This window comes from Dendrobates tinctorius, unplaced genomic scaffold, assembly GCF_039654945.1.
Source record: "Dendrobates tinctorius isolate UK_male_01 unplaced genomic scaffold, ASM3965494v1 ptg000091l, whole genome shotgun sequence".
In the NCBI taxonomy this organism is placed as follows: Eukaryota; Metazoa; Chordata; class Amphibia; order Anura; family Dendrobatidae; genus Dendrobates; species Dendrobates tinctorius.
In genome coordinates, this window is record NW_027361759.1 from 11,706,732 (window position 1) to 11,725,328 (window position 18,597).

An 18,597-nucleotide genomic window follows, 5' to 3' on the forward strand; every position below is an offset into this window, starting at 1 on the left:
ACAAAAGTCCCCAAGCTATGCCTTCAGTCGTGTCAGTGTACATGTCATGCGAAGCCACTGCACGTATGGAACACAGAACAGAATGTTCGGACTTTGCAGAACGCTGCAATTTTTGCTTCACCTGAAAAAACAGGTTTCAAACAAAACTATTTTTAAAGCAATTTTCATTTGGTAGGCGTCCTAATACAGGCGTGGGCTGTCTATGATAGCACAGGTTCACCCCTTAGTGTCCAGGCCAATTTTTTTCAAATCTGACCAGTGTCATTTTATTTAGCAATAACTCTGGAACGCTTCAACAGATCACATTCATTTTGTTTTTTCGTAACACATTATACTTTATGATAATGGTAAAGTTAGGTTGATATGTTTTGCGCTTATTGATATAAATATCAAAAATGTGGCAAAAATATTAAATCGTTGCTAGCTGCTGGACTGTCACCCATCGGGGAATGCTAGTCTCTTATATCGCAGGTCAGTAAAAAAAAAAAAAGGCATACTGGTGGTCATTAAGGGGTTAATTTAAAGAACTTTTTTTTAAAACTGCTTGATTTTGTACATATGAAAAATAAGAGACTGTCTGATAGTTTACACTAGCCTTAACTGAGAGTCCCTGCAGTCACATACAGAGCGATACTTGCTTAAAGGTAACCTGTCCGGTAGAAAATGGTAACTGATTTGCAGGTAGGATATTATAGAGACGGATGAGCCGACCAGATTATATCTAGTTAAGTAGAAAAAGTCTCAGTAAATTTTCATTTTATTCATTGCTCATTTTATTCACCCGGTGCTTGTGCACGAGTCCAGTGGGCAATCCTATTCAGTAACAGAAACCTTCCCTGAATGACTGCACGCAGAGACAACTGTCAATCACTGGTAGGCCTAATATAAATATATATATAAATATATATATATATATATATATATATATATATAAATAAATATATATATATATATACATACACACACACACACACACACACACACACACACACACACACGCACTATAGGAAGTTTTGATAACAAAATTCAAGATTACAAGTTATACTGAATCTTTTTCCTACAAGCCCATAATCCAATCTTCTCTTCTTTCTCTATGCCGTGCTGTCCACAGGTCAGACTTCATGTATAACATGAGAGGTTCCCTGTATAAGGGTAATGTTCTAATCCATCCCAAAGGTCTTTTACAAATATGTTTGTAACTGTAGCTGTAATTTTTATTAATTAAACATAGGCACTACATAGCAAATTGCTTATATTTTAAATGCAACCACGTAAACCCAAAAGCCAAAATTTTTTAACCCCTTCACGATCAATGACGCCACATAGGCGTCATGAAAGTCAGTGCCAATCCGACCAGTGACGCCTATGTGACGTCATGACTTTAAAGCCCCCCTGCGGGTCGGGTGACCGGGGTCACTGAAAAGTCACCCGACCCGCAGATACAGGGGGCTTTGTACTTCACCACATGGGGCGTGGCTTCGCCGCCAAGTGGCTGTGATCTCTCTGGCTGTTAAAAGTGAAACTGCCAATCAGAGCAATAGTAATATTGAATCAATGAAAATTGATGAAATATTACAATCCAGCCATGGCCGATGATGGATCCGACCCCCCCCCCCCCCCCACGACTTACGGGGCCGATCGGCCCCCGATGCGACTGACAGCGGCAATGTGCCGCCGTCTGTTGTGAGTTCATTCTCTGGTTCACCAGTTGTGAGTTCTCCTTCCAAATTCCCTCTGGTGGTTACAGGAGGTAGAGAGGCTGATTTGATCTGCCACCTGAGAATGAGGATGACGACTGGATATCAGGAGTCTCAGATTGGATTTAAGACAGCTGACGCCCTATTCAGTTGCTGGTGATTCCTTCTGGCTTGTCAGCTCTTGGTTTTCAGCTCTGTTCCAGCCATCTAAATCTAAGTTTTTCTGCTAATGTTCACACTTGATTTTGTTGGTCTATTCAGTTTTTTGGTGTGGTCAGCCAGCCCCTGCTGGGGGCTGTGCTGAATTTCCACTCTTATTTATCAGTATTTTGCCAATTGGCTTTTTGTCCCTTACTAGTTCAGTCTCTTTTTGCTCTGTCTCAGAATATTTCAGAGTGCTGATATAGTGGGGGAAGTCTAGTGACTTCAGGGTTAATTTTGCTCTCAGAAGTGTTGGACATGATTTTTGTAGGGTTTTTTGCAGGTTGCAGACAGTGTCTTTCCTTTCCTGTCTAGTTAGTTTGGGCCCCATCATTTGGTCAGCCTATTTTCCTGCCTGTGTTTTTGCCTTCATCTTGTTTCACTGTCAATACATGTGTGGGGGCTCTCTATTCTTTTGGGGTCTGCTCTGGGGCAGTTAGTTTTCCCTTTTCTTGCTTTAGGCTTATTTAGTCCTCCGGCCGTGACGAGGTGTTTAGGAACATCGTAGGCACGCTCCACGGCTACTGCTAGTTGTGTGGTAAGATCAGGGATCTGCAATCTGCATAGTTACCAACCTCTCTGGTTTTCTGTGACTTAGCTTGTTTTGCTTTATTCTCCTCGGTGACCCATTCATAACAGCCATCATCATCTGCTCCCCTCCACCTTCTCTCCGCTCCACCCACCTTCCGACCCCCCCCCTCACCCCCCCGCTACCTCCGATGTCCCGCTCTGGCTCCCGGTGTCCCGCCGTCCTGTTCCATGGGCGCCGCCTTCTTGGAAAATGGCGGGCGTATGCACAGTGCGCCCGCCGGCTGCATATTCCATTCATTCATTTTGATCACTGTGATAAACTCTCACAGTGATCAAAATAGAATGAAAAGTAAATAAACCCCCCGTTTATCACCTCCATAGGCAGGAACAAATAATAAAATAAAGAAATTATTTTTATTTTTATTTTTCCATTAGGGTTAGGGTTGGAAATAGGGGTAGGGTTAGGGCTAGGGTTAGAATTAGGGTTGGAAATGGGGTTAGGGTCGGAAATAGGGTTAGGGTTGGAATTAGGGTTAGGGTTGGAATTAGGTTTGGAATTAGGGTTAGGGTTGGAATTAGGGTTAGGCTTGTGGTTAGGGTTATGGTTAGGGTTGGGATTAGGGTTAGGGGTGTATTGGGGTTAGGGTTATGGTTAGGGTTGGGAATAGGGTTAGGGATGTGTTGGGGTTAGGGCTGTGGTTCGGGGTGTGTTGGGGTTAGGGTTGGAGTTAGAATTGAGAGCTTTCCACTGTTTAGGCACATCAGGGGGTCTCCAAACACGACATGGTGCAACCATTGGTTCCAGCCAATTTTGCATTCAAAAAGTCAAACAGTGCTCCCTCCCTTCCAAGCCCCGATGTGGGCCCAAACAGTGGTATACCCCAACATATGGGGTATCAGCGTACTCAGGAAAAATTGCACAACAAATTTGGGGGTCTAATTTCTCCTGTTACCCTTGGGAAAATAAAAAATTGGGGGCTAAAAAATTATTTTTGTGGAAAAACAATTATTTTTTTATTTTCACGTCTCTGCATTATAAACTGCTGTGAAATACTTGGGGGTTCAAAATGCTCACCAGACATCTAGATAAGTTCCTTGGAAGGTTTTGTTTCCAAAATGGGGTCACTTGTGGGGGGTTCCTAGGCACATCAGGGGCTCTGCAAACGTAACGACGACCGCAGACCTTTCCATCAAAGTCTGCATTTCAAAACATCACTACTTCCATTCCGAGCCCTTACGTGTGCCCAAACAATGGTTCCCCCCCATATATGGGGTACCAGCGTACTCAGGACAAACTGGACAACAACTTTTGGGATCCAATTTCTCCTGTTACCCTTGTGAAAATAAAAATTAGCGAGCTAAACAATTCATTTTTTGAGGAAAAAAATCATTTTTTATTTTCACAGCTTTGCGTTATAACTTCTGTGAAGCACTTGTGGGTTCAAAGTGCTCACCACACATCTAAATAAGTTCCTTGTGGGGGGTTCCACAGTTTAGGCACATTAGGGGCTCTGCAAATGTAACATGACGCCCGCAGACCATTCCATCAAAGTCAGCATTTCATAATGTCACTACTTCCCTTCTGAGCCCCGATGTGGGCCCAAACAGTGGTCCTCCCCCACATATGGGGTACCAGCGTACTCGGGACAAACTGGACAACAACTTTTGGGGTCCAATTTCTCCTGGTACCCTTGTGAAAATAAAAAATTGCGCACTAAAAAATTTTTTTGAGGAAAAAAATATTTTTTATTTTCACGGCTCTGCGTTATAAACTTTTGTGAAGCTTTTGGGGTTTCAAATTGATCACTATGCATCTAGATAAGTTCTTTAGGTGATCTAGTTTCCAAAATGGGGTCATTTGTGGGGGAGTTCCAATGTTTAGGCACACAGGGGCTCTCCAAACACAACATGGTGTCCGCTAACGATTAGAGGTAATTTTCATTTCAAAAAGTCAAATGGCGCTCCTTCCCTTCTGAGCCCTGCCGTGCGCCCAAACAGTGGTTCCCCCCCCCCCCCCACATATGGGGTACCAGCGTACTCAGGACAAACTGGACAACAACTTTTGTTGTCCAATTTCTCCTGTTAAATGATTTTTTATTTTCACTGCTCTGCGTTATAAACTTTTGTGAAGCACTTGGGGGTTCAAAGTGCTCACCACACATCTAGATAAGTTCCATTAGGGGACTAGTTTTCTAAATAGGGTCACTTGTGGGGGGTTTTCACTGTTTAGGCACACAGGAGCTCTCCAAACGCGACATGGTGTCCGATAACGATTGGAGCTAATTTTCCATTCAAAAAGTCAAATAGCGCTCCTTCCCTTCCAGACCCTGCCGTGCGCCCAAACAGTGGTTTATGACCACATATGAGGTATCGGTGTACTCAGGAGAAATTGCCCAACAAATTTTAGGATCCATTTTATCCTGTTGCCCATGTGAAAATGAAAAAACTGAGGCTAAAAGAAAATTTTTGTGAAAAAAAAGTACTTTTTTTTTACGGATCAATTTGTGAAGCACCTGGGGGATCAAAGTGATCACTATGCATCTAGATAAGTTTCTTGGGGGGTCTAGTTTCCAAAATGGGGTCATTTGTGGGGGAGCTCCAATGTTTAGGCACACAGGGACTCTCCAAACGCGACATGGCAACCGCTAAATATTCCAGCATATTTTCCATTCAAAAAGTCAAATGGCGCTCCTTCCCTTCTGAGCCCTGCCGTGCACCCAAACAGTGGTTTATGACCACATATGATGTATTGGTGTACTCAGGAGAGATTGCCCAACAAATTTTAGGATCCATTTTATCCTGTTGCCCATGTTGAAATGAAAAAATTGATGCTAAAAGAAAATTTTTGTTGTAAAAATTAAAATGTCCTTTTTTTCATTCCACGTTGCTTTAGTTCCTGTGAAACACCTGAAGGGTTAATAATCTTCTTGAATGTAGTTTTGAGTAGCTTGAGGGGTGCAGTTTTTAGAATCGTGTCACTTTTGGCTATTTTCTGCCATATAGACCCCTCAAAGTGACTTCAAATGTGAGGTGGTCCCTAAAAAATTGATTTTGTAAATTTTGTTGTAAAAATGAGAAATCGCTGGTCAACTTTCAGCCCTTATAACTTCCTAACAAAAAAAATTTTGTTTCCAAAATTGTGCTGATGTAAAGTAGACATGTGGGAAATGTTATTTAGTAACTATTTTGTGTCAAATTTCTGATTTTTTCACAAATAAACGCAAAAATTATCGACCTAAATTTACCACTAACATGAAGCCCAATATGTCACGAAAAAATAATCTCAGAATCGCTAGGATGCATTGAAGCGTTCCAGAGTTATTACCTCATAAAGGGGCACTGGTCAGAATTGCAAAAAATGGCCTGGACATTAAGGTCAAAATAGGCTTGATCATGAAGGGGTTAAAGAGGACTTAGAGTTCTGCTTACGATAGGCCATCAGTAGTATTAGAATGATAGGGGGTTAGAGTTTCAGCAGTCCCGTGTAACAGGTGCATCCCCTTCACTATTTACACCTCCCTAAATATCAGGCACAGCCTGTACTAAAAGAAGGGTGCTGGGTCTGGTACACAATGGCAGACACAGGATCACACAGCCCCTTCAGACAGCGGAATGGCATGGGTGCCAAGCATGTCACTATATGTATCTAGAAAAGCAAAAACGTGACAGTAATTCCAGGCAGTCTTCATTTTTACCTAGGGGAAGATTGACGGGTACCAGGTTCAATCATGATCATAAAGATAATTATTGAATGTGTTTCTGAATCTGTTGAACAGATGACTACAGTGCCTGTCGGGTTCATTATGCAGTACTCTGCCCTGTATTAGGGCTGAAAACATTTACTGCACATCCAGCTAATCCAGGAATTATTCTAGGTCATTGAATGGCAATACACTGTAATATTATTGTAGAAGCTATGCTTTAATGGAGTTATTCATTACTTGGACAACTTCTTCTCATTTGGTCCCATTTAAATAAAAAAACGTATTCACAACACCCATACCGGCACCATTCCAGGGACTCGCATGAGGTTGTTATGACAAGTGAACCCTGCACCCAATCAGCACTGGCGTTACTGTCCCCGCCTTCAAACGTATAAATAATAAACAGGAAGTGTGGCCAGCCGCAGCTCTGACTTCCTCTTGATTACTTATATGTCCGAAGGCGGAGACAGTGACACCAGGTCGGATTGGGCACAGGGCTCACGTGACATGACAACCTATTGTGTGTCCCAGAAATAAGAGTGCCAACACTGCTGGAACTGCGCCGGTATGGTTGGTGAGTATAAGTATTTATTTAAACAGGGCCAAACATGGGGAATGAGAAGGGGTTGTCCTTCTAAGTAGCGGAAAATCCCTTTAACTATAGAAAGAGACTAAGTGTAGTGTTGTTCTTTGAATAATGCTTTTATGTTTGTGAAATACCCAGAAAAAGATTGAAAACAGATTGCACAGCTCTAAAGCAATACTGCACATGCATCGCCCCGTAACCTGACCGTCCCCAAAAGGCTCAGGTTTGGCCCCACTGTGGGCCATGTGTATGAGAGGTGTCAGTAGACTCATTCTGCCTTAGTTGTGCAGTCTTGGTGGTGCTATCATGAATTCTGTTCTAGGGGTCAGATGCTGAGTGAGTAAGAATTTTAAGGCCAGTTTCATTTTGCCCTGTTCTAACTCCATACAAATGAACGTTTCTAAATATAGAAAATAATGTTTCCACAAAGTGTGTTTTCCTTCCATTCTATAGTTATGTTCTTGTCTTCTAGACTTAGACTTGTCTTTGACACCTACTGGAGATATAACCAAGCAGATTGGAGACAGTCTGTCCGTGTCTTGCATTCCTTCTGCGAGCAAAAATGTTTCAGTTACATGGATGAAAGTGAGTTTTATTCCCTTTTATGGCTTCACAAACATCTGTTACACATGCAAATCTAGAATCCAAAGTCCTGACATTGAGTGAGTGGAGTGTGATAGAAATGAATACCCTTTCTCCGAGGAATAGGTGGTGCAACCAGAAACAACTGACCAATGTCTGTTATAGCGTCTAATATTCCTTATCATAAACTCCATGTAGCTTTCTGTTCATTGTACATATTAACACTATGAAGGTTAATAGAGCAATTCCCTGGCGGATATTTCTATATTACGTGCTAAATTTTCCCTTGATGTGTGTGGGTGGTACCCAGTAATATTGTTCATTTAGTTACAAAGTAAAGAGCCTGAACATTTTCTTTAAAAATCTGAAATAATGTATCATGTTTTTATCTCAATTTAATCATTGAAATAAATGGAAAAACACGTTTATAATGATGCTCTTTGTTTTATTTCTTTTCCCAGAACCAAAAAATCCTTTCCCAACCTACTTTTACAAATCTGCAGTATCGAGATTCGGGCGTTTATGAGTGTGAGACCAGCTTATTGGAAGTGGATGGTCTAAGGAGAAAGAAAACACTAAGACTAACTGTAGAAGGTTGGTTAGACTAGCTAATAATACATGCCTTAAGACCATTATTTATAGGATTTATATCTATAGAAGTAGGACAATCTCGCCCCAATAATCAAACAATAATAAAGTGGAAAGCTCGCAGCAACCAGAGAATGTTTGAGAGCGTCCTCTGGTCTGATGCCCCTTGTCTTCCTGCATTCTTTTCTTTATGCAGATAAATATTTAACATCCAATTCTGATTTTTACTGACTTTGCCACAGCCCGTTTTTGATTTTGAGGTTTCAACACCTCATTCTAACTTTTTTTTTATTTTTCCATCTTGGACTTTTTTTCTGGGACACGTTGTAATGTTAAGTAACACTATTCATTTTAGCATAAACTGTACTGGAAAACTAGGCAATAATTCCATGTGCAGGGAAATGGTTAAAATACACAATTTTGCCATTGTGTTTAGGTTTTGTTTTTACAGCATTGAATGTGTGTTACCTGGAAACATGATTCTTTAGGTCAGGACAATTAGTGATGGCAAACATGTTGTTTTTCTTTTTGATATAAGTGGTGAAAAAAATGCAGAAATTTGTAAACCAAGCCAATAAAAAAAGAAAAAAGTTGGTGGCAAACTGACATTCTTACTGATGCCATTTTGGGGTACTTATGGATTTTTTGGGTGGAATACAGCAACAGAAATACTGTAATTCTGCCACTTTGATTTTTTTTTTTTTGCTTAACAGCCTTTAACCCCGTCACAACACATGACGTATAGGTATGTCATATGTCGTGTATCTCCCTTTAATCCGGCGTTGAGACTGCACCTTTTCCGTGGCATGACAGCTGATTTGATCCACCTGCGGCTGTTAAATGTAAAATGCCCTGTCATTCTCTGACAGCGGCATTTAACATGCTTACGGCAAAAGAGCATCACTATCCCTGCCCATCTGCAACCCTGTCACATGATCACAGGGTGCCAATGGGTTGGCTTGACCACCGAGGGTCTGCAGAAGACCCCCATGCTTGTCATTGCCGATCTCCTATAGCCGGCGTTTATAGCACATGAGCGTTTTTGCTACACATATCAGGGCAAGCCAAGGTCGTAGGTTCAAGTCTCCTAAGGAGACTATTGAAGCAAATAAAACATATAAAAGTTTATATTACCCACCTTTTGACACATTCAAAATAATAAATATATCAAAAACACGTATGTTTGGTATCGCTGCATTCAGAAACACCCGATCTATCAAAATATAAAAAGCATTAACCCAATCAGTAAATTGCGTAAAGAGTAAAAAACTTAAAAATGTATAGATGCTTTTTTATCTGCAAACTAGTAATGACCTGGAGAGTCATAATGGCAGGTCAGTTTTAGCATTAAGTAAACATGGTAAAAAAAAAATGGTGGAATTGCCCTTTTTTTGCAATTTCACTGCATTTAGAATTTTTTTTTTTTCCATTTTCCAGTACACTATATGGTAAAATTACTGGTGTCATTCAAAAGTACAACTCTTCCTGCATAAAAACAAGCTTTCACACGGCTATGTTGACAGAAAAATAACAAAGTTATGCCTCTGGGAAGAAATGGAGCAAAAAACACAAAAATGGAAAATGGCCTGGGGGTGATGCGATTAATACATTGAACTTTTACGAACAGGGCAATACAAAATATGTTTTTCTGTATTTTTAAAGGACAAATGAGGTTGATTCAATTGTATATTTTTCTCTAAATATATTTTTAGAAAAAAATTTCTCTTTGTATGTCTGATTATTTGTTCTTTATAGCGCAGTGCAACTGTATTGCGGTAGATGGATAAAATTATTGTCGCTTAAGAAGCCCAGCCAACATGGCAGCTATGTACCAACATGGCAGCCATGGTGCCGTCAGCTAGCCCCTGGCTGCCATGACAACTCATTGATACCTTGCAAGGTGAGGGCAGTTGACACCCACAATGGCATACTCCCAGGATCATGAACTTTAAATGCTGCTGTCAGATACTGGTATTTAAGGGGATAGCAGCAAAGAACAGAGCCCAGTTCTGATTGTTGCTGTTACAGACAGATGCCGGATATCGTGCTGGTTCAGCTGCTTCATACACCCCACCCAGCATGTGACGTACATGTTGTAAGGATTCACTCTCTTCGGTAGGCATTAGGACTTGGATAGCGTTCACACAGGCAATGCAATTTATATCCAAGCAGTTTTTATTGCTTTCCACAGGTTGTACAGCACCAAAACAAGCTCATAATCGTAAATCCCTAGACTTGTCCAGGCTCTAACTAAGAGAACAGACAGTGGCTACTCATAACACGGCTTACCTAGCCCCCGATCAAGCAAGCAAAACCGCTATCGTCCATAACAACCACTAATAATTGAGATTCTCTGCACACGGCCTGTGCAGACTCTTCTTAGAGAGGAATTCTGTCCTTTCTCACTTCAGCTCCAAGACCTATCCAGTCTGGTCAGCTTCCCTGAGCTGAGCTCATTTAGATGAACACCTAGCCTGTTTATATGCAGAACTAGCCATGAGTGCTAATCAAAACCTGTGGCGCTAGGTTTATTCCTAGCCTGCCTGGCATTGTTACTATATAACACATTGGGAAAGATATAAAGTTGTTTCACTAATTTTTTAAAAAAGTGTGCTAGACAAAAAAGTAAGTCTCAAAATAGTTTTGTGTTTTTATTTGCCGTCTGTAGGAAAGCCACGGATCAAGCTATCTAAAAAGACAAATGCTGACGGAAAGTCAAAAACAATTCTCTACGAAGTAGACGGCTTTCCAAAGCCTGAAGTGCAGTGCGTCAGTCTCGGTAACGGAGTGTACCTAAACAAGGTGGGTTCCAGGATTAATTATTCTGACGTTTACCGCAGAAACCTGACGTACAGTTGATGTTCTGGGCGTACCTTAATATGAAGAATCGGGCTTAATACCGCTCATGTGCATGCAACGCTGCAAAATAGCTGAACTTTTCTAAACACTCGCAAATGCAATGACCAAGAAACTTCAAGTTGAGTTTTACTTATTTCATCTTCTACAGACTGAAGAAACCACATTAAGTAATGGAAGATATACTGCGAAACTTATCATCTCCCCAGAAGAAAATGTCACTATAATCTGCAGCGCTGAAAACAAACTGGGGAGAGAATCCCATTCTTTAAACATCTCCGCCAGTAAGTACCTTGTCACTCAGTCAGGCGCCTGTGTTTTACCCTAATTAAGTGCGGCGGCAGGAAACACATCACTGATTGTGTACCAGTCACTCCTTCACCCTTGTCAATATGTAAAGTCCCTCCACACATCACTACACTCCAGTTGAGTCTTCTCATCATTTCAACCCATGCTCGGCTATTTTGTGGAAATATGAATGCATGGATGGAAGGATTGGCAAAATAAAAGCAAAATTGGATAAGGCTGCTTACATCAGAGTTAAATGGTTGCAGAAAGAAGCCAAAAGGCTTATAAAAAAAAAAAAAGCAAAATGAAAGGAAAAGAAGTAGAGGCCTCCTGATTTGCACTCTTCCCTGTGAATGGGGATTGAACACTCTGCAGGTCTCCTTTGTCTGTATTAACCTTGTCATCTTGTACAGAAGAGGATTCTAAAAAGATTTGGTTAGTCGAGTCTCTGACATCGGTGAAAAAGTGAAGCATTCTCGGTAGTTTTACTTGCACTAAGGGAAGAGTCATTTTACTGCTGGAGATTAGAGCACATTATGGTGGTGAAGGTGACTTTCATACATCAGAAGAAGTTTTTTTTTTTTTTAACTTCACTTCTCAATTTTTCATTTCAGTCAGCGTCCCAGAGCCAGTTGAGCCTAATAATAAAAGTGGTAAGTAAAGCTGTAGCGTAAGGTGTTTCTCTTCTTCCTGGGGTTTCCACTTTCCTTTCTCTTTAGTACATCTTATTTATTTTTTTTTATATTGCTGCACAGCTAGAGATTAATAAAAGACATTATCTTTCTTTCTGCTGCACTTTAACTCTTAGAACTGTCCTAAAAGATGTCTTTGTAAGTCAGCAATCTTCTGTTTGGGAAGGTGAGAAGCATAAGTAATGCGGTGGGGTGATTGCAGCTCTTGTGTATATTGTTTTGCATACTAAATACTTGACTACGAGCGGGAAGAAATACAATTAGTATGTCTGTGCGGAGAGAGTGGCATGAAGCTTGAGAGCAAGTCTCAAAGTCATCCTTGTATCTCATGTTTTCTTAATGGAAAGCTACATTCACAATGCTGTTCAGACAGTTGCTCACTTTTATGTGCCACACTTGTTTGTGTTCACTCACTTTCTATTAGGCACGCCTTCCGAAATGTCGGCTGCTAGGGTTCGTTTTACCATTATTTCTGTTTTTCAAAAATCATTTTTTAGGTGAAAGTAATGATCATGCAAAACTCATTGTGGGGATTGTTGTTGGCCTTCTGCTTGCTGCGCTGGTAGCCGGATTAGCCTACTGGATATACGTAAAGAGAACAGGGTAGGTCAACAGCATTAATTATCTAATCATTCTATGTAGTAATGCATTGGTAGGGTGGTTCTTGATGTCAGTAGAAAACTCTGTTTTTTTTATATGAGTTCATATCTAAAGTCTTAATAGTGGGGTGTAAAGATTTCTAAATGCACATAGTGGTCTTTTTTTAAGTGAAAAATCATTTAATGCAAAGTTATTTATTCTATACAAATATATATGGTCTATTAATTCACTGAAGAATGTGATTAAAACAATTCTTTACATTGGGGTACGTCCCACTTACAGAGCTGAGGGGCTGTTACAATGTATCTGCATAGACAAGTGATGAGAGGTGTAGACGGCTATATATATAGTAACCGTAATTACCACTGGTTAATGGTACCTACAAAAAAGTAAGTGTGTTTGATATTTGCGTACCCTGCCTGCCTGATAACTCCATCGTGTACTGAACAGCATTGGGTTTCAGCAGCAGGGAGGAGGAACACTGAGGAGCTGTCAGTGAAGCTTGGTGGGGCGAGATTGACTTTTATCTCATGAATAAACTTGGATTTGTGAATACACAGCTATTCTGAAATCGATTTCAAAAGTAAATACCACAGCCTCATTAGGAAGTATGGAAATAGCAAAATATTATGTTTGTATTGTGAAATCTAGTGATCCATGTTTGCGTACTAATTGTAAAAGCCAAATTGATTTATATCTACAGATAAACATACTGTATTATGCGGTGCTGTTGCTGTTTTTTCCTGTAAGCCCCACTACTTCTAACCCTGACCCAGATCCCCAAAATAAATCACAGTTGTAATATCAAGCTGGTTACCTCTGTTAAATACATGAGTCTTGACATCACTTCGTCCTGTGTAAACAGGATGTGCTGCCGAGAACAATGGAATTCTATAGCATGGAACAGTTAGGCTGCGTTCCCACAATGAACTTTTGGTGCACCCATTAAGTAAAATGAGTTACTTGCATTTTTTCAAAAATACGCAGCATAAAAAACTCACCAAAAATTCAGCGTGGGAACGTAGCCTAATGGTGACAATCATTCTGTGAGCATGTAGCTGTTGTCAGCCATTCTAAGCAGGCTATTAAGTCAGCACGATCAGCAAACTAGCCAAACGGCACTCGTTAGCAGGTGTTGCCCAGCCTACATGATGACAATGGTGCCCTTATTTTGTGTTAATTTAGTGCTTACAACACGTTGCCCACACATTGCTACTACTTTACAGCCATTTCCCATTCAATAGTGGAAGCCAAATGACAATTCACCACTGTACGACATCTACACATAATTGACCATTACAAAGTCATAATACAATCATCACTTTCTGTAGTTAACGGAGTAGTTATTCTCACAGGCGAACCAGACACTGCACCCTCCGGGGCCAATTCATGACAACTGGAGTAGCGCACGCTCGTGCTACATCAGTCTCGCTGAAGTACAAGATGCCGAGTTCATTAAGAGACAAACATCACTTATTGAATTCAGGGCATATTCTTTGTGGTGTGTTCCTCCATGCTGTGCCACTTCAGGGGCTGGAGTAACATTTCTGCCATACGAAATGCCAAAAAATGTGACTTTTCAAGGCTTTCAAACCACTTTTCTACCTTAAATGCTTTGATGAATCAGCCCTTGTCTTTTCCATGGCCTTGCACTGCTTTCGACTCCTTTATAGCAAATTACATTTCAGCATCCAATGAAATGGCTCAATCACTTGATGAGCAGAGTTCGGCATGTAGACAAGAACATTTGTTGATCTCTATCCTTCCTCGTGTGTGTCGTTTCACAGTGCCAGGAACTTGGGACTTCTTCACTTAAGTCCTGGTCATTTGTTCGTCATGAGGTGGTGGGGGAGAATTAGGAGTCACACACAAAAGATATGGCAAGCCGTACATGGCTCTTGGGCATTCATAGTTAAATGGATGGTAATAATTATAGACCGCTTCCAATGCATTAGTAATGATGACGGGCATCTTCCACTTGCTCATAAAGTACATAGAGAACCCCTTGTAATGTTGTTGGCTCTAAAATGGTTAACAATAACAAAAACTAAGCAAAACATGCTTTTTTGAGGAGTTTATTGCTGTGTTTTTGGCATGTTTTTTTTGCTTTGTCTTTGTCTCTTGTGCATGCTGGTAAAGTTTAGTGCAAAAATAAAATCTGATTCTACTTCATCAGGTTTTGGCACGAAAAACCCAGCAAAAACTGATACCTGCATTTTTGCAGCGTTTTTTCAGTTTTTTCTTTGCACCACCCATTGCTTTCAATGGGTGAAAAGCACTGAAAGAAGTGGTATGCTCCATTTTGCAAAACCTCAGGTTTTGCACAAACTACCGAGGACAAAAAAAACAAGCTGCGTGCATGAGATTTCTGAAAACTCATAGACCTTGCTGGTACTGTAAAACGCAGGTGAAAATTTGCATTAAAAAAGCTGAAGAAACGCAACGTGTGAACATAGCCTAAGGGTTCGAAACGAGTCTACCATTTCAGTGTTTTTCCTGGGATTTGCTGTGCCACAAATTGGAATATATGTATTTCCATGTAATATATAAGATTTTAAGCAAAGATGAAACAAAAGACTTTCTTTGTTGTGCGCTGGTTCGAATATTGGACTTCTAGCTGCTGAGTTGTGATGTGGAGTCAAGGTCCGGCTGAGAACAGGGGATCAGACTTTTACTTCTACCTTTGACTTAAGATAATGTGTGTGTGTATATGTGATCTACTTATGAGATCACGGCAGCATTGCCTCAGAAAACCGGGAATTTAGGGAATAGTTTAGGAGCTTGTAACATGAACACATGTTTTACCGTAGTTGTAAATGGTGTTGGCTTTGTGAGTTAGACCGGGATCACACATGCGAGAAACACAGCTGATTCTCGCATGTTAATACCCGGCACTGCCGCCGGCACCCGGGAGCGGAGCGTGCTCTCTCCGATCCGAGTCCCAGCGGCTGTGCAGGGTATTAACATGCGAGACTCGGCCGAGTTTCTCGCATGTGTGATTCCGGCCTACTTTTGTACAGTACAGAGCAAAACATTTTACCGCCACTTTGTAGATCTTTGCTGAGATAAGATTTAAGATGAATTTACTGACGCTATTTTCATTTTATATACAACTTCAAAGGCCTAATACAGTTTTCAAACCCAAGAAGAAAATATTGCCAATGAATATTGATGTTCTTTATCAAATTCACAAATATATTCCTTATTTAATATTTTGGTTATTCTTAGTTTAAAAAAAAAAATGCCAGAAATTGGAGTCTAAAATTATGTATGATATATTGTCAGTTTTGAGCAGATTTCTCCTTCAGTAATCAGACATGTAAGCTAGTGACGTTTTAATAGCCCCGGTGCTGTCAATCAGCATGCCTAAATGATATGTCCTCTAATTATATTTTCTACAAGGATTATCTCCTGCTGTCAGTCTTGACATGGCCCTGTCAGTTTTGGAGCTATCATGAGAATTTACTGCATTGCTTCAGTGTTGTGAAAAAGATTACTGGCAAATAATAATCTTGGCAGCGCCCCCTGTGTCAAGTAACTGACTATGCAATGGGCATGCTACCTGCCTGTGAAGATTATGCATGTCTGGGTATGAGCCCCATTAAAGGGGAAATATCATAGAAATTTAACATTCTGAATGTCGGAAGATGCATTAAATGAGATCTAATTAGTTACACAGTGGGATACAGTTCCAGTTTTTTTTGTTTTCTTACATTTAATAAAATGGGTTTTTATATAAAAAAATCTGATTTTTTTAAAAATTTTGAGATGGGGATTTTTTTTAAATTTTTTTGCACCTGTTTTTGTGTATCTGTGATCATCAAGGATGTTTATTTTTACTTTATTGGTCATTTTTTCCAACTACAATTGGGCATCCATTTGTGGAATATAATTTAATATACTGACATAAGTGACTAACCGATCCGTTCTGGGTGTACTAAGACCCAGGGGCTCTTCTATACAGACAGAGCTCCTTCCTTCCATCAAGTGATCACACATTCTAATAGAATCATTGGGGTTGGTATCTCTCAAGCACTATGTAGCTGGCGAAATAGAAGGCGAATGTGGTAATGGACCATTCCCATAGTTCCTCACTATGTCTGACAGCCAGAGACCTGACCTGCTCCTGCTACATTTGTAGGGCAGGAGCTTTAATCCCATACTAGTATGTCATTTGCTGGCTCCATGACCTTGATGCGAGCTTGCATGTCGAGCCCGAATCTTTCACAGCAGATAATGGCCGATTTAGTCAGCCATCATGTGTCTTTTACAGCTCCTGGTTGAGTGGAGCTCTATCTGCCTCTGTTAACCTGTCAAATGCCACTGTCAATTTTTGGTCATGAGGACGGGCTGCTATTGCAGCCATGGGGCTGCTAAAGACCACTGTGCCTGTCATTACGATACTCCTGTGAAAGCCAGCCTGTAACTAGCGGTTCATAGGAAATCATGATATTAGCTGTACATAGTCTGGGAAGATACATGGGTATTACCCCTTCCCAGGCTATAAACATTGGCCCCAGTCGTCGGCTTTCCCTCTGCTGGTTAAGAAAATTACGCGGGAGCCCACACAATTTTTTTTTTTTTTCACAATGTTTTTTTGAAAATTATGCATATATTGCTTTTCATGCATATTCTGTTTGTGTGTGTGTGTCTTTATTTAAATCTTTTTGTTCATTAATAAACCTCGGGCTTGGTATTAAATATATATGAATAAATATATATATATATATATATATATATATATATATACAGTATATGTATTATATTCACTTATATTTGTTTTGTGTTTTATTTATTTTGTGTTATATTTGAACATGGTATGTAATGTTATTATGGTCTTCAATGGAGAATGTAAAAGAAGAGGTTGGACAAGGAAATGACATCACAGTTTTTTTTTTTGTTAAATAATATATCTTTATTTAGCTTACAAGTCTGCATGAAAATCCGCATCAAAAACGCATCAAATCTGTGCTGATTTTCATCTATGTTTTCTGCCAAGAGAGGAAGAATCCGTGCAGATTTTTACAAAAGCAAATCCGCAACGTGTGCATATACCCTAAGAAGATAATCTCTGCTCTTTCTGAATCATCCTGCCCTTAACTAAACCATGGGAATACTGTCATAACTAAGATTCGCTTACTATAGGTGTATACATGGAATGTCTAACAAACGTCCAGCTCTCTGTCAGCATCAGCCAGGATGAGGATATGATTTGTAATTTGTATGTATGAAGTACACAGCGGGGCCTGGTATGGTGATCTCTGTGTATGTACTAGGATTTATCGCTCATCCACAACTGCTGCTGTTTGATGAAGGGAATGGAAATTCATCAGCTGGAAAGAAAATTCGGCTTTGTTGTTTTGAGTTTTACCTTTTGTTATATACCAGGTTAACCCTACTAATGGCATTCCTGAAAGATAAATATTTGTTTAAAAAGGGAATATTTTTGTGCCAATCTAATCATTGAAGCACAATGTGAAATGAACCTTCTCCCATCATGAAGGATAAATCCCGTCATAACGATCTTGTGGGTATTGTCTTGGCGAGTTCATGGTGAATGAATTTGCTCCTGCTGCAACTATGTATTCTGCATTCATGATGATATTTTCACTGCACAGTAAACGGGGGCTAGGAGAGACGAACAATATCGGAAGCACTGTTTTTTTTTATGCTATCACAAATTGTCCTGGCCATTAAGGTACGCTGAAAACTGGACTTTTTTTCAATGTCTTAGCTGCTAGCCATTAGGTGAGAAAACTGCTTTCATGTATCTTTTTATATCTTTTTGTTTTTGACATATATTTATTTATCCACTTAGGGTATAATGTTTCTATTTTTTTGCCCATAATAATTGTTTTTGTCGTAGACGATGGGGCTGATTCATCAAGACTAACATAACGCATGCTTGTGTTATGCTGGTTTTTCCTGGAGTCACGGCACTGAATTCATTAAGAGGCGCACACCACTTCATGAATTTGGCACATCTACTCAGAAGTGTGCCAAATTCAGTGTCAGTGATGACTAGCATTTCTGGCATTCAATACGCCAGTCAATTAATTTGATGGGCGGACATGGCCACGACCCCATCCTATCCTGGCTCCGCTGGTTTCGTCAGAGCTAATTCATACTGGTGTGAAAATGCCGAAAGGTGCAATGTTTTTTTTCTCCCCATTGTGCAAAAATATTGTTATTTTCAAAGCTTTTACCACCGTCTTCAGGCATTAACGCTTTGATGAATCCAGCCCCCTTGCGTGTAAAGTTCCTTGCAGGTG

The 18,597-nt window shown here is 40.2% G+C and overlaps 1 protein-coding gene across 3 annotated transcripts in view; it reads left to right on the forward strand.

Annotated features, from left to right (window-relative positions):
* Positions 1–18,597, forward strand: part of ALCAM (activated leukocyte cell adhesion molecule) — a 138,405-nt gene that overhangs the window by 103,642 nt on the left and 16,166 nt on the right. For 2 of the 3 annotated variants that reach the window (XM_073586242.1, XM_073586243.1), the window contains exons 9-14: positions 7,192–7,304; positions 7,763–7,895; positions 10,558–10,691; positions 10,897–11,029; positions 11,648–11,686; positions 12,223–12,328. In XM_073586242.1, the coding sequence (XP_073442343.1) occupies positions 7,192–7,304; positions 7,763–7,895; positions 10,558–10,691; positions 10,897–11,029; positions 11,648–11,686; positions 12,223–12,328 (658 nt within the window). The remainder of the gene's footprint in view (positions 1–7,191; positions 7,305–7,762; positions 7,896–10,557; positions 10,692–10,896; positions 11,030–11,647; positions 11,687–12,222; positions 12,329–18,597) is intronic. The other variant, XM_073586241.1, reaches the window with a different exon arrangement.